At 39.6% G+C, this 13,297-nt stretch overlaps 1 protein-coding gene across 1 annotated transcript; it reads right to left on the bottom strand.

Annotated features, from left to right (window-relative positions):
- Window positions 1-207: 207 nt before the first annotated feature.
- Window positions 208-11,778, bottom strand: LOC118416991 (cytochrome P450 3A8-like). The gene is made up of 14 exons (XM_035822305.1): window positions 11,448-11,778; window positions 10,430-10,526; window positions 10,158-10,216; window positions 9,734-9,830; window positions 8,538-8,660; window positions 7,986-8,074; window positions 5,712-5,860; window positions 4,685-4,812; window positions 3,456-3,552; window positions 2,984-3,144; window positions 2,081-2,169; window positions 1,761-1,898; window positions 1,220-1,382; window positions 208-860 (listed from the first exon to the last, which is right to left on the bottom strand). Exons 1-14 carry the CDS (start codon window positions 11,516-11,518, stop codon window positions 771-773), a joined length of 1,551 nt encoding a protein of 516 aa, XP_035678198.1. The 5' UTR covers window positions 11,519-11,778; the 3' UTR covers window positions 208-770.
- Window positions 11,779-13,297: the final 1,519 nt, after the last annotated feature.

Genomic DNA, 13,297 nt, shown 5'->3' with positions numbered 1-13,297 from the left:
TGAATAATGTCATTGTTTTCAATAACTGGACTTCAATAAATGTAACACATGTTAATTATGATAGATGGAATATAAGCATATACGAAATGTGCTAATGAGGAACTGATTTGCATAATATATACAAAAATTGCAAAACCGCTTAATGATTGGAATTTTATACTTGTGACATGTGTATGTTAGTCAATGATGAACATCACCATGCATAAATCATGTAAATCTGCAAGTCATTTGCATAAACTTTACAAAAGCTCTAAATATTTCATGGAGGTATGAGGTCGCCGAACTCTAGTTCTGAATACTTTATACTGAATCTAGGTTCCAGTTACCTTTGCAAATACTGCATCAATTACGCTCTACATTGAATTTGATCGGTCAGGCTAAGATCTACATAGAATTATTGGTCCCTATGTAGTCATCATCAATGCATTCTTCCCTCAAGGTCTTTTGAAGATATGCAAGCTGAACATACAAAACAAGTCTGTATCTTCATAACAACACATTCAGTACCAAGGACATAGCCCCACATACGAAAATACACATATGAAGTCCTGTTCAGTCCAATGTTATTCTAAGCATACAAAAAACAAAGCTCATTGGTATAAGTATAACAGCTACATGTATCACACAAAATCATGCATCATAACTATCATGTGCCCCCATTGAATATTGTATATTTCAATCCTACTGGTGATATATAAACGATATAACAAAATCAGAATACGGCCTAGTATCTAAGACACTTGTGATTGACTTTAAAGGACTTGAAGGAGTCAATTGTCTTTGTTGATCAGCTCAACTTTCAGACGAATGCCGTTCTCGGGAAGTGGAAACTGATTACCCTTCTTCATCTTCAGGGGGATCTGCATGGAGGAATACAAAGGATAAAATGAGATGTTACAAAACAGGTTTGAGTCTGTTAACCCATCTTTCTATAACAAGGTTCATAACCTTTCTATGCTTTAGCCACCTTAATGTAAGAGGCAACCAGCTGCAGGTACATGCATATTTTGTTTACAGTAAGTAATGCTAGTTCACCTTTATCTGTGGGGTAACTTTATCCCTTGTTTTTTTTTAAACCCGATATTTAGGGATATCAAGTTGACTGACAGTAGTCTCAAACTGAAGTATTTTCAAAAATGTTGCAAATTGAACAAAAACCAGAACAACATGCACAGATAAAAACATATGAAGATACAAGTAAGTAAAGTTCTGCCCTCACATCAGTATCAGGAGCCGTCATGAAGCGGTACTTCATCAGGATCTTGGCCAGTCCAACCTTCAGTTCCATCATGGCCAGCCTCATCCCGATGCAGTTCCTCGGTCCCGCGCCGAACGGCAGCCAGTTGTACGGATCCCGCTTCTCACGAGCTTCTTTGGTGAACCTGTATTGATGCATCACAGGTCAGATCTAAAGCATGCTTTCAAAATTTCTATCTTTTGTTATTTGAGTTTGCAGGTTTTCTGCTTTAAGAAGTAAGTATTCCAGTGGTAACAGATGGCAGAGACTTTGAATCCGCTGTTGTTGCCTGTCTGTATTGTATCCTACTGGGAAAAGTTTGTAATCCTTAGGTCCAGTATTCATAGTACGAAGAGGAGAGAACATTTTCAGGTACAGTAAATGACTATCTTCATGATGTTTTATGTGGAAAGGTAGCTTTCCTTTCTTACTTATTCAACATACTTCTTTTAGCTATTCAGAGTATAAATAGGCAATAAAAAGTCATGGATATTGTCATTTTTATTTAACACAATCCACATACCTTTCAGGGATGAACTTTTTCGGTTCTGGCCAGCGTTCAGGATCGTAGTGGATGGCGATGACGGGTACAATGACCATCATGTCCTTGGGGATGGTCAGCCACTGAACTTTGACCTCTTCAGATGCCACTCGGCCAGTACTGGAGCATTAGATACAACAAGGTTAAGCCATAAGGTCACACTCGGTGTGTCCCGGTAAAAACATGAAAACTTTTATACCCCGTGGTGCAGTGAGATCAGGTGGCTTACCAGTAATAATCAGTTAGTTCACCATTTTAATAAACAAAAGCAGAAAACTGCACACAAAGAGAAACAAACTAACTTTGGTATGGGAGGATACAAGCGCAGGGTCTCCATACAGCACATCTCCAGGTATGACATCTCATGCACTGCCTCATAGTCAATCAGGTCCTGGAGTGGGAGAGAATTATATTGTCCTTACTTTTTTTTTGTACTGAACAAACATCCAAACATTCATTAAACGATAATGACAATTTTTCTTCTAGAAGTTTCTAGACCCGAAATTGATATATAAGGAAGGAAAAACCATCAGGTTCCTTTTGTCACAAAACATTACCACCAAATAAAATCACTACATTTGTATCATGTTAGCAAAGTGATAATATTTTTTTGCTTCATTTTGTTCTGGATGTGTTTGAAATGAGCTTCATTCCTTGCATTTATTTTAGATTTATTCTCTGTATGTAATGATAGTGGTCCTGGGCTGTAACACAGTTTTACGTCCTTTCCGCACCAAATGGTGTATTGGGCGGTACAACTACTCAGCTCTGTTTCTGTAGCTCTGGGCCACACAGCCTTGTGCAATTACTACAGCCAGGGGCTAGTCCACTTGCTGTGGTCTGTTTGTTCAACTACCATACTCCTTCCCAAATGTTGAATGCCTTAGCAGAGAAAGCAGCATGCAACATTTTTAAACTCTTTGGTATGATGCGACCAGGGATTGAACTCAAGACCTACCAATTACACGGCAAACACTCTACCCACTTGACCATCGGCGGACTGTAACACAATGTTTCCATGAAACCTTGCTATCAGCTTGTTCATGGTTCAAATTGCACATGCATGAGGTCAAAGTTAAAGCCTTGTAAATACTGCCATATCTAGTCATGTTTTGTTAATGCCTCAGGCGCCTACAATGCATTGCACTGCTCATGTGCATTCCAAACTCTGAAATGGCTTATTCAAAGAAAACAAAGAGTCCTACTCTGTTCTCCATGATCTTGTTGACCTCCTCCCTAGCCTTGTCCTGCTCTTCCTGATTGAGTGCAAAGTTGTACAACGCAAAGGCCATCGAAGTTGCAGTTGTCTCGTAGCCCGCAACAAAGAAGAGAAAGCCATTGGCAACGATGTCATCTCTGGTCAGAGCTGAAATTATTCACAACAATAAAAAATGAAATGAAGATCACTAAAAAAATTAAGATAAGTCCAAAATCTATTGTCTTCACAGTTCCTGCCTATACTTAACTTACAGTTTTAGTTTATAAGTAATGAAATATTCTGTTGCATCTAATCCAATAAATTTGACAATTAGAAAGTAGTTATAGTCAGATTGTAGATGCCAATTGGAAACAGGAGAATTTATGGTTCATTGAGTAGTCATCGCATGTAGGACTTTTTGATTTCTCTATAATTGTGGATAGACAAAACCCCACAGTAGATATAAAGGACTGGTATACCATGTTTCTGCCCATGTAACTTGACACCATCCTCTTCTTCCTCGTCTGCATCTTTGTGAGCATCCATCATCAGCTGCAGGAAGTCAACCCGTCCCTTCTGACATAGAAATATGTGAAAGAATAGGACTTATGGCTCGTCTGGCAAACATCATGGAATCTCAATTCTGTGTTGGCAGTAATCATAGTACAATGCTAAACTTTCTTCCAACACAAAGGTATTCATGGATGTACACAGTACAGGGCTGGTGGGCAATATAAAGTTCCTGGAATTTTTGACCGATTGCTGACGTCACACATACGCAAGATTACGTGTTAATAAGGTCCAGCGCATTTTTAACATTGTTGCTTAATATCAGACTTTTGAAAATGTTACCTAACATCGCATGCTTTTTCACGTGCTCAAACTCACAGCGCTCCATCGCTATTTGCTAGAGAGTGGTCAAGTTTTGATGCATGAACTTTAACACATTCATCTAAAGAACACACTTGAATAAGAAATGCATTAACATGGTTCATGAACCCATTGCGCTCCACATTACAAGTGGCAAATGCTGTGATAAGTTTTCGTGTATGTATCCAATTTTGTACTACACTAGACAGTGTGCCCTTTAAACTTGACACACTCTCTTCAGAAGTTGGTGATGACTTTAGATAAAACTGAAATAAGAATTGAATGATGATATATTAGCTTTCTTTTGACAGTGAATTTGTGATTCTGTGTACTTCTTGTCTCGGAGGGCAGTATCTAAGTCAATTAATATTCGCCAATGTTTTCACAGGAAATGGCCTCAAACAACGGTACCTTAAAGGCTGTAATATGCAGTGATTATGGGGTAACAAAGGTATGCCACCTGAAGGTGAAATAAAAGTCCTGTATCTTCGTGACAACACATTCAGCACCAAGGACATAACCTCACAACGCACTCAAGACGTTACACAAAAGGAAATAGTCATAAAAATTACGGCAACTTCAGTATAGAGATATATTTTCTAAAATTATACCTGGTAGTACTACTACCCGAGCCAGCCAACAGATGTGCCCTATGTGGCAGAGACTGACATTCTTGTATAGGACTGTTTAGTCATAGTCAAAGCTGTATAGGGCTGAAATCAAGTAGGATTTTACCATGGTCAATATTGACCAAAGTAGGCCATTTCAGAAGTACTAAGTCTTGGTACTGTACAGAAGCAATATGATGAGTTCCATATGTGACGAAACACACACATACCTCATCACTCTTCTGCCTAAGCCCAATGAGCTGGTCAAAGATGCCATAGAAGAAGCTGGTGGCATCTCTTGGGAAGAGGTCAATGTTCAGCCATTCCAGGATTGGCTTCATGATGGAGGGGAACATGACTACAGATCAGGAGGGAACAGCAATATAGCATAGTTAAGCACCACCAACTGACCAGTCCAATGGGTCTGGACCTTTTGGCCTACTGGTTATGGTGTTGGGTTAACTTTATAGTAAGTTGGCGGAGCCGGGTTCAATTCCTGGGAGCTAGGAGACTGTACTACTACTGTAATGGCAGAAGGGTGCCACACAGGGATATCAAACTCGGAGATTCGAGGATGAATCTAAAAAAAGGAAAAGAGGGAGTAGTGTAACAGTGGGATTCAAGTACCACCAACTGACTATAGTCCAACTGGTCTGGACCTTTTGTTAGCTTTCAGTGAGTCTTACTTTGGCCCGTACAACTAAACGTCATGATATAAGGCTACAATCTGAAAATGATGCCATCATGTTTCAGATTATTGCGCTAAAAACAAGAGACCTGCAGGGTAAAGGAGAATTCTTTTACACAACCAGTAGGTACTTACTTGGCTTACGCTTCGATGTCTCTCAGACACCTTTGTCCGAGCTTCTGACTGGAGTTCTGCTTCTCACCGCTATAAGTACCTGATGTAGGTGGTGCTTTTGCGATGAGAAAACAATCCCAAATGCGGCTGAGCTTGTATCCCCCCTCATCCCGGTTCATCACTGGGGTTGTTTTCTCACCGCAAAAGTGCCACCTAAATTGGCTACTTACATGTACATGTATAGCCATGAGAAGCAGAACTCCAGTCAGAAGCTCTGACGAAGGTGTCTGAGAGACATTGAAAAATAAGCCAAGTACCTTGTTGTGTAAAAGACTTCTCCTTTACCCTATGCTATATTCTACCAACCTAATGAAATTATTTTCCGAAGAGACATGCATTAATTTTATAAAGTCAACATTATAGAAATGCACATAAACATAAAACTCCCAGCTCACAGAGCAACAAAAAGCTTGGACTTGACATCTTAATGTCAAATGCCTTCCTGCCCATCAGAACAAAAGGGTCCTGTGGGTTGCGCTGGGAATCAATCTCGGTACCAAAGGCAGTCCTGGCGATGACGTCCATAGTAAATGCACCTGTCAGCCTGAAATCAAGTTTAGAATATTGTCAGGTGATGCCAAATAAATTTGTTGCCTCTCTGATTTACAAAAAAAAATGATGATGAATTAGAAGATTACCCTGAAAACTGATTTCAAGTGGAAAGTCTGAACCAAGGTACATCAATGTCAACTCACATAATTCCACCAAGTACCTTAAAGGGGCATTCCACTCCACACAGGAATGTTATTTTCTGATAGATATAAATTCTAGGGAGTAATAAATGCATACTACTTCACATTATACGAGAAAGTACCCAGTTGTTCCACATGCCTCAAAAGCGTTCAGTCTTCTACTAAACTCCCCAAGTACCCTCCAATTGAATTAATCCTATGGCTGAATACAATGCAAAACTTTTAGGTAAGGTTACAAATTAAACTAATTTCAGGATCACTAAGAAATCTCGTCTTGTTATGTGTTCTTTGCTATCTTGAGCAATTTGCCTTCTTGGTGTGCTTAGCGATCCTCATTTATTCCGAAAATATGCACAATAAACAAAGTGTCTATGCATATAGGGAATGCATGGGTAGGGTCTGCATGGGTTTAGTGAGTGTCATATTGTTTTACAAGACACACATCTCACAATTCATCCCAAGGTGAATTCCACAAAATTTGGCTGATTATGTATTCATTGACACATTATCTATTGGAAAACACCACCCCCTTCTGGAGTGGAATGCCCCTTTAAGACCGCCACACCACATCATCAATCCAGATGGATTGATGGATATCCAGATGGTCAACACATTTTTGAGGAGGCCACATTTTTAATGTGTCAGTTGATATTTGCAGTTACATGATTTAGATCAACTAGGTCTTAGATGTAAAACAATAAATGCTGAATGGCAGGTTAAGCCCCGGTCACAAGAATCGGTACCACGTCCTTGCGATGGCATATTCTGCATATCGGACGATGATCGCAGTGGATCACAGCTAAAACGTAAGCAAAATCAGCCATCGCAAAGCATCGGATGATGTTCAAAATTTTTCCAGCGTCGTACGATTTTTCAATTGTGTCTCTTCTGAATAGCCACCTGACCGCTTTTGCGCTTCGTTAACCAACCAAATGTGGATCTAGCTGCTGAAAATACCTTCCTATAATGTCTTTCTATAATGTCTAATGAAATCAAAAGAAATCATAACAATATGAGGCTTACAAACAAAGGTTCAAATAAATCACAAGTACTGGCATGGTTATCTCGGCCTGCTTGCCGGCTCTACGAGTCAGGCTTTTTCGAAAATCATATTTTGCTTATTTTTTGGGGGATCATATCCTATCAAGAAAAAATGCCAAAAGACAAAAATCATATCATAAGTATTAAATAATAAGCCTGCCTTTCTGTTCGAGTTGTCCCCATGGTTATGGTTATGGTAAACTGACCGGAGACCGGCGAGAGATGAGATCTGATCTTAATTTTGTGAACCCACGAGTATGTAGCCATCAAACAAATACATGCATCACCTGTGCATGATACTGAATCTGCCACGTGGAAAACATTGCCTTGAAGACAGACTACTCTATGGGCGAGCTGTTCTCTGGTTGCTACTGTGAACAGTTGCGTCTGATGTAGTTCCATTTTCGTCAACATGGACAATATCAGGGAAAACTGAAACCATCACAACATGCTAAAAATGTATGAATCTTAAACGTGATCAGTAGAAAAAAATGGCCGTAGTGAAGTCTGCTATGGGGGCAATAAAAATCGTACGACGATGGAGAAACTTTGAACATGTGCAAAATCCATTTCAATCCATTTTCTATTTTCCTCATAGGACGCTTCCCGATTTACTATGATTTACCCCGGTGCTATTGAGGAAGGTACGCTCTTATGACCTCATCGTACGATGCACTACAATCCTTGTGACCACGGCTTCATATATTTAAACCATTGCTACCGATTCTTCCCCGACTTACGACGCACTGCGCTTATACCGCGCATAAAACCTCCGTCGAAGTCAATCGTACGACTCTTGTGACCGGGGCCTTATTGAGCACAAAGCCTGACACACAGCTTTTGGGAGTGAATGTACATTATTTTGTAGTCAGGTTCAAATCTTCCTCTCAGCCCAATTTTCATCTTGTTCTCTAACTTCTGTCTACTGATACTCACTCTTTGGTGTCAAAGGACTCCCCTGTTTCTGCAAACTTTGCAATATTCTGCACAAGCTGGTCAGCACAGGTGTTTATTGCTGGCATCATCTGTACAAAAGGAAATAATGTATCAGAACAGGTGACTTTGTTTCCCATGCAAAATTATACCGTGTAAGAGTAGACAATGTCATGTAATGCTAGTTCACGTTAATGAACCCAATTCATCGAAAAGGATAGCAGTCCTTCCTGGTGAGAGTGGATGAAATAAATTTGAGAATATACAGTGTGTACTCTTCAGGGCAAGCCTGGTATGTTATGCTATGAGGCGGTTTACTGGGTATGCAATACAAACAAACAAATAAGTCCATTCTTCAGAATTATACATGTAAAGGCGGGTCTGCCTAAACACCTCAAACAACTCTAATATGCACTGATTCCAAATAGGATGTCTCATATGTAGAATCATGAATTGTAATCAATGGTAGACATCCTGATCACTATCTCTGTTTAGAGAGTCTGATCTCTACCAGGGTTGCTACTAAATTGAAACCTCTACCCTGACAATACCTACCATCTTCAGTTTGCCCCCACTGAAGGCTGGACTCAATGTGCTTCGTACATCCTTCCAATCCTCGCCCCTCAGGTTGATCAGCATGCGGCCACTGGGTTTTGTCTCCAGCGTCACTGCATCAGTCTGGTTTGGAAACAAAAAACAAACAAAATAGTTCGGAGCCTTTGTAGATTCATTGTTTCATTTTGCCTCATTGAATATGCTAATAAAGCTGTAATTAGAATAAGCTATTTTATCTATGATGGTCATCTTAACCAAAAATACAGATTCCATATTTACACTTCATCATGAATCATGCAAATAACTTACACATTTACATAATCTCTATATATATATATATTGGAACACATATTTAATTTTACACATGTCACCAATAGGTAATTCCCACCATTTAACCCTATGGAATTATGGCACTTTTACATTTATTTTTCAAATTGGACTCTCATTTGCATAATTAATATCTGTAATGTTTCGCCTTCCATAAAGTAAAAAAAATTACATAATTGAAAGTGCTATGATATGGTAAACATGGATTCTCCTTACTGGTTATGCAAATTAAGTTCTAATTTGCATGCCATTGTGTACATCTCTTTCTAAAATACATTGTATCTGCATATGGAATGTTTTTCCTCTGTTTAGTTTTCCTCCTTGAAATATTTATTTTCAAAAATGCCCCTGCAATTCCAGAGCAAGCTGCCAGGGGGCCAAAACCTTCAACATTTTCCCCTTACATCACAGGGTTATAGTCTGCCAGCAAAAAATCAAGACAATAGCATGTCCAGCTCAAACAACACAAAAAATAGAATCCCTGGTTCAGTACCAAGGTCACATACATTTTGTACCAGGGGCCCAAAGTTGATCTTGACCTCCGCAATCCCAAAACCTACTCACATACCAAATGTCATTACAATCTAGCCAGAGTTTCAGAAGTTATGCTGACCACCACAGACACACCAAAAACAACATCTGCATTTTACATGGGGGTAATAATCCACAATCAAGTGGACATCTTATTTGGTGTGACTAGATGAGGTTATGAGTATTTCTTAGTTGTATATGATGGAAAGTTAAGTATTGTGATAACATCAAGAACAGCAAAAGGATAGCAACAAACAGCAAGGCTTTTGATAACGTTTTCTAAACTTCTCGACATTGGCATCACTTAATCAATCTGTATAACCAGAAATGACAGCTACCTGGGTGTTGCTGAGGGCATGAAACTTTTTCACGAAGATGTCCCTGAGCATCTCTGGGTCGGATATCGTGAGTATTGCAGACCGTCCAAAGAAAATCCTGGAAAAAAGTCTTAGCATAAACATGTTGCAAGGAATCAAAATGTTCTCTTGACTGATTGTTAAAAATCCACAGCCAAAATCTGGTGAAAATATATTGTAAATGCAGAAATGTTTGCGGTTGTTTAATGTTTGCAGGTTTGCGGTGGCTGTTTCACCACGAACTCAAAACCATGGGAAACATTTTGCAATTATAGTATGTGACTACGGTATATGGTACTACCATGAACTCAAAACTTGTGATTGCAAACACTGCATTTTCAAGGTACCGCAAGATTGAATCCCCGCAAACTTACTAGTAAATGCATTTACAGTATTCTGGACTTACCCATACACTTTACCGTACAGTTGCACACGCTGTCTCGATGCTTCTGGATTCCAGATACCCTGTACATGAAGAAAGGACGACAGTTTGACCGACTTCTAATCTGTCACTGTCACTCAGTCCTCACAATGTAATGTTATTATACATCAAGCACGCTCTACCTTAGGGCTGCATATCAATGATGCCTGGCTAAAGAGTTAAAAATTTTAGGCCATACACTTGACTCAAGCCAAAATTCTTTTGAAATTGTTTATTATGATAGAATTCCTACTTACATCATTCATAATTGTCAGCATGTTCCCTAAAAGGGGCAGAGGGGTGGGTCCTGGAACACCCATCTTCTTGAAGACCCATAAGGGACGCACTGCATACCTGGGGGATGCATGAACAACCTTAAGTTAACTCACCTTGAAATTGAGTATACAAACTACAGAAAGGCAACATTTCTGCAAAAATGCAGAATGTCTTTCCTCTAGCCTTGTGTCAAGCTACTTGCATACAATACTATTATACCATTAGGCTCGCCCAAAAGTAGTGTGTGCAAGTGAAAAAAGGATTGGGGCTATGAATGGGGGTATCTGAGTAGCCTGTCTTGATAGCCAGTCCAGCACTTTAATACAGTAGTAATTCCTTGATAACGCCTTAAGTTGGTTTACCCAGTAATGCTACATGTATGTATAAATTCATACCTTGACCCACCATGGTTAAACAAAAAAAAAAGATGAATCTAATCATATTAATGGCACTCATTACGACATGTTACATGTAAGTATCTGCCTTGATTTTAGTACTGTAACATTAACGTTTAACGTTAATACCTTGTAGTAAAAGTTGCATTACCTCAAATGACAATAGAGCAACTGTACTTAGCATAGGTTAAGTAAGCCCGGTCCATTTTTGTCTAAGTTACTTATCAACCTTTGATCCTTTCCTTCCAAAGCCACATGATTGGATTAAGGCCAAGGAGTTTTGGCGGTGTTTATGGTGTTTTAGAAATACCATTTTAATGACTTAAGTAATGTATGGACCTTCCTTTTTTTCAGATAGTACCTTGTTGAATAAAGATAGTTTGTGCAAATTAGTATGACGTCATGATTACGTCATCGAATAAAAAAGGCCACGCCCATTACGGGTTCACGCTTTCCTGTTTAATGTTAAATATGTTATTTGAATTAAATTTCCCATGATTGTCAAGACGTGCAGAGCAGAAATGGGAGACGTCAGTAATTGCAGAACCATGTTAGCAACTGTGTCATACCAAGGAGGTTAAAAAACCTCCTTGGTCATACTTACAGGTAAAAGAGAACTGCCAGAAGTGCCAGAAGGACCCACGACAAGGGGACAGGGAGGAACTCCAGCGCCATGGTGGTGATCCAGAGGTTGTCACTCTTCACGGGGAGACTCACTCAGACTGAGATAACACAACGCAGTCAGTTTCCCTTTCTGTAGAATCGCCGTGACTCCTGTTGTTACGTCTTTGGCCCTTCGTGTTGACGTAACGCTACTCAGACTCAACGCAGTCAGCTTCCCTGCTAGTCTGTAGAATCGCCGTAACTCCTGCTGTTCTGTCTTTGCAATAGCCGTTCGTGTTGACTCAAGAATGCCCCGGTAGTGTTTACACTAAGTAGTTCGGGTCAATGACCGCTAGATTGATTCGTCTTGTCGATCTGGTTTTCCCTCCGATAGTGCTTGCTTGTCGATATGAAATATTGCTAACTTTAATAAAACATCTATTGCTTTATCAATACGATATATGCGTATTATACAGAAACTATGTCACTGATACAGGTATCTTTACAGATATTGTGCCAGTGAAGACGTCATGTGTATACTCTTTTCACACTGTACACCTGCTCAGCTGCGGATATGTTATATTCCGCTGTGAGGCCTTATTGCAACGTTACATGTATTCATGTTCGCATCGCGTATCGGATACTAGATCATGTTGTATCAATTATTACATCCATGAAAAAATGGAGGTATAGTTTTGAGTGTGTCTGTCTGTTTGTGTTTCCAGATATTTGTATATTTGTGGACATCATAACTTGAGAACCTCTGGATGTAATCTCCAAGCAGATCTTGCTGTGGCAAATGGGAAAGAGTTTAGCCGGCAGAGGAGTTATTGGCCACAGGATCTGCTTGGAGATTACTCTGGATGGACTACGATGATATTTGGTATGTGGGTAGGGGTTGGGAAGACGAAGGTCAAGGTCAATTTTGGGCCCCCTGGTGTGTGACCATGGTACTGCAGCAGAACAAATTTTTTGTGTCTTCTAACCTGGACATGCTATGGTCTTGATTTTTTGGTGGCAGATAGCTTGTGATGTAAGGAAGAAGTGGTGTATGTTTGGGCCCCCTAGCGGCTTGCTCTGGAACTGCAGAAGCATTTTTGTCAAAATCTTCCAAGAAGCATAACGGAACATAGGAATGATGGATTTCCATGATATTTGGTATGCAGGTACCTGTGGCAGAGATGTACATAGTGAAATCAAAATTATGCAAATTTTGACTTAATTTGCATACTTAATGAGGACAATCTATATTTAAAGTGTTTTCCAATATAGGACTCAACTACATGTTACATATGTAGTTTGTGGCAGGCGGAAGTTAAGCATATACTAATTATGTAAATACGTCCCTAATTTGCATAATTAATTTGAAAGTGTCCTAATTCTTCTTAGAAGCAAGAAGCAAGCATGAATTATGCAAATGTGAAAGTCATTTGCATAATCAGAATATTTCATGGGGGTATGAGGTCTACGAACTCTTGTTGTGATCTGTACTGAACCCAGGGGGTATGAATGTACAATAAAGGTCTTTATTCATTCATTAATTGCCCAGTTTGGCATTAACAAAATGCGTTCCTGTAAACTTTGGCACAAATTCATTCATTAATTGCCCAGTTTGGTATTAACAAAATGCGTTCCTGTAAACTTTGGCACAAAAGTAAGCCTACTAACGGTAGATCACTATGGAACAGAGACCGGCTGGAATCCAGACACAAGCGCTAGCGTTGAAGAATCCTTGAAGGCAGAGTAGTCTGGGTGCCAGTCCTTTAAACTTTGAAGTATGCGTCTGAAGTTACACGATATGCCAGAAATGTCCGTTGGAGAAAAGGGTTGATTTTGGATCGTTTGGTTTAT

This window comes from Branchiostoma floridae, chromosome 6 (genome assembly GCF_000003815.2).
Source record: "Branchiostoma floridae strain S238N-H82 chromosome 6, Bfl_VNyyK, whole genome shotgun sequence".
In the NCBI taxonomy this organism is placed as follows: Eukaryota; Metazoa; Chordata; class Leptocardii; order Amphioxiformes; family Branchiostomatidae; genus Branchiostoma; species Branchiostoma floridae.
This window is presented reverse-complemented; position numbering and strand designations above follow the sequence as displayed.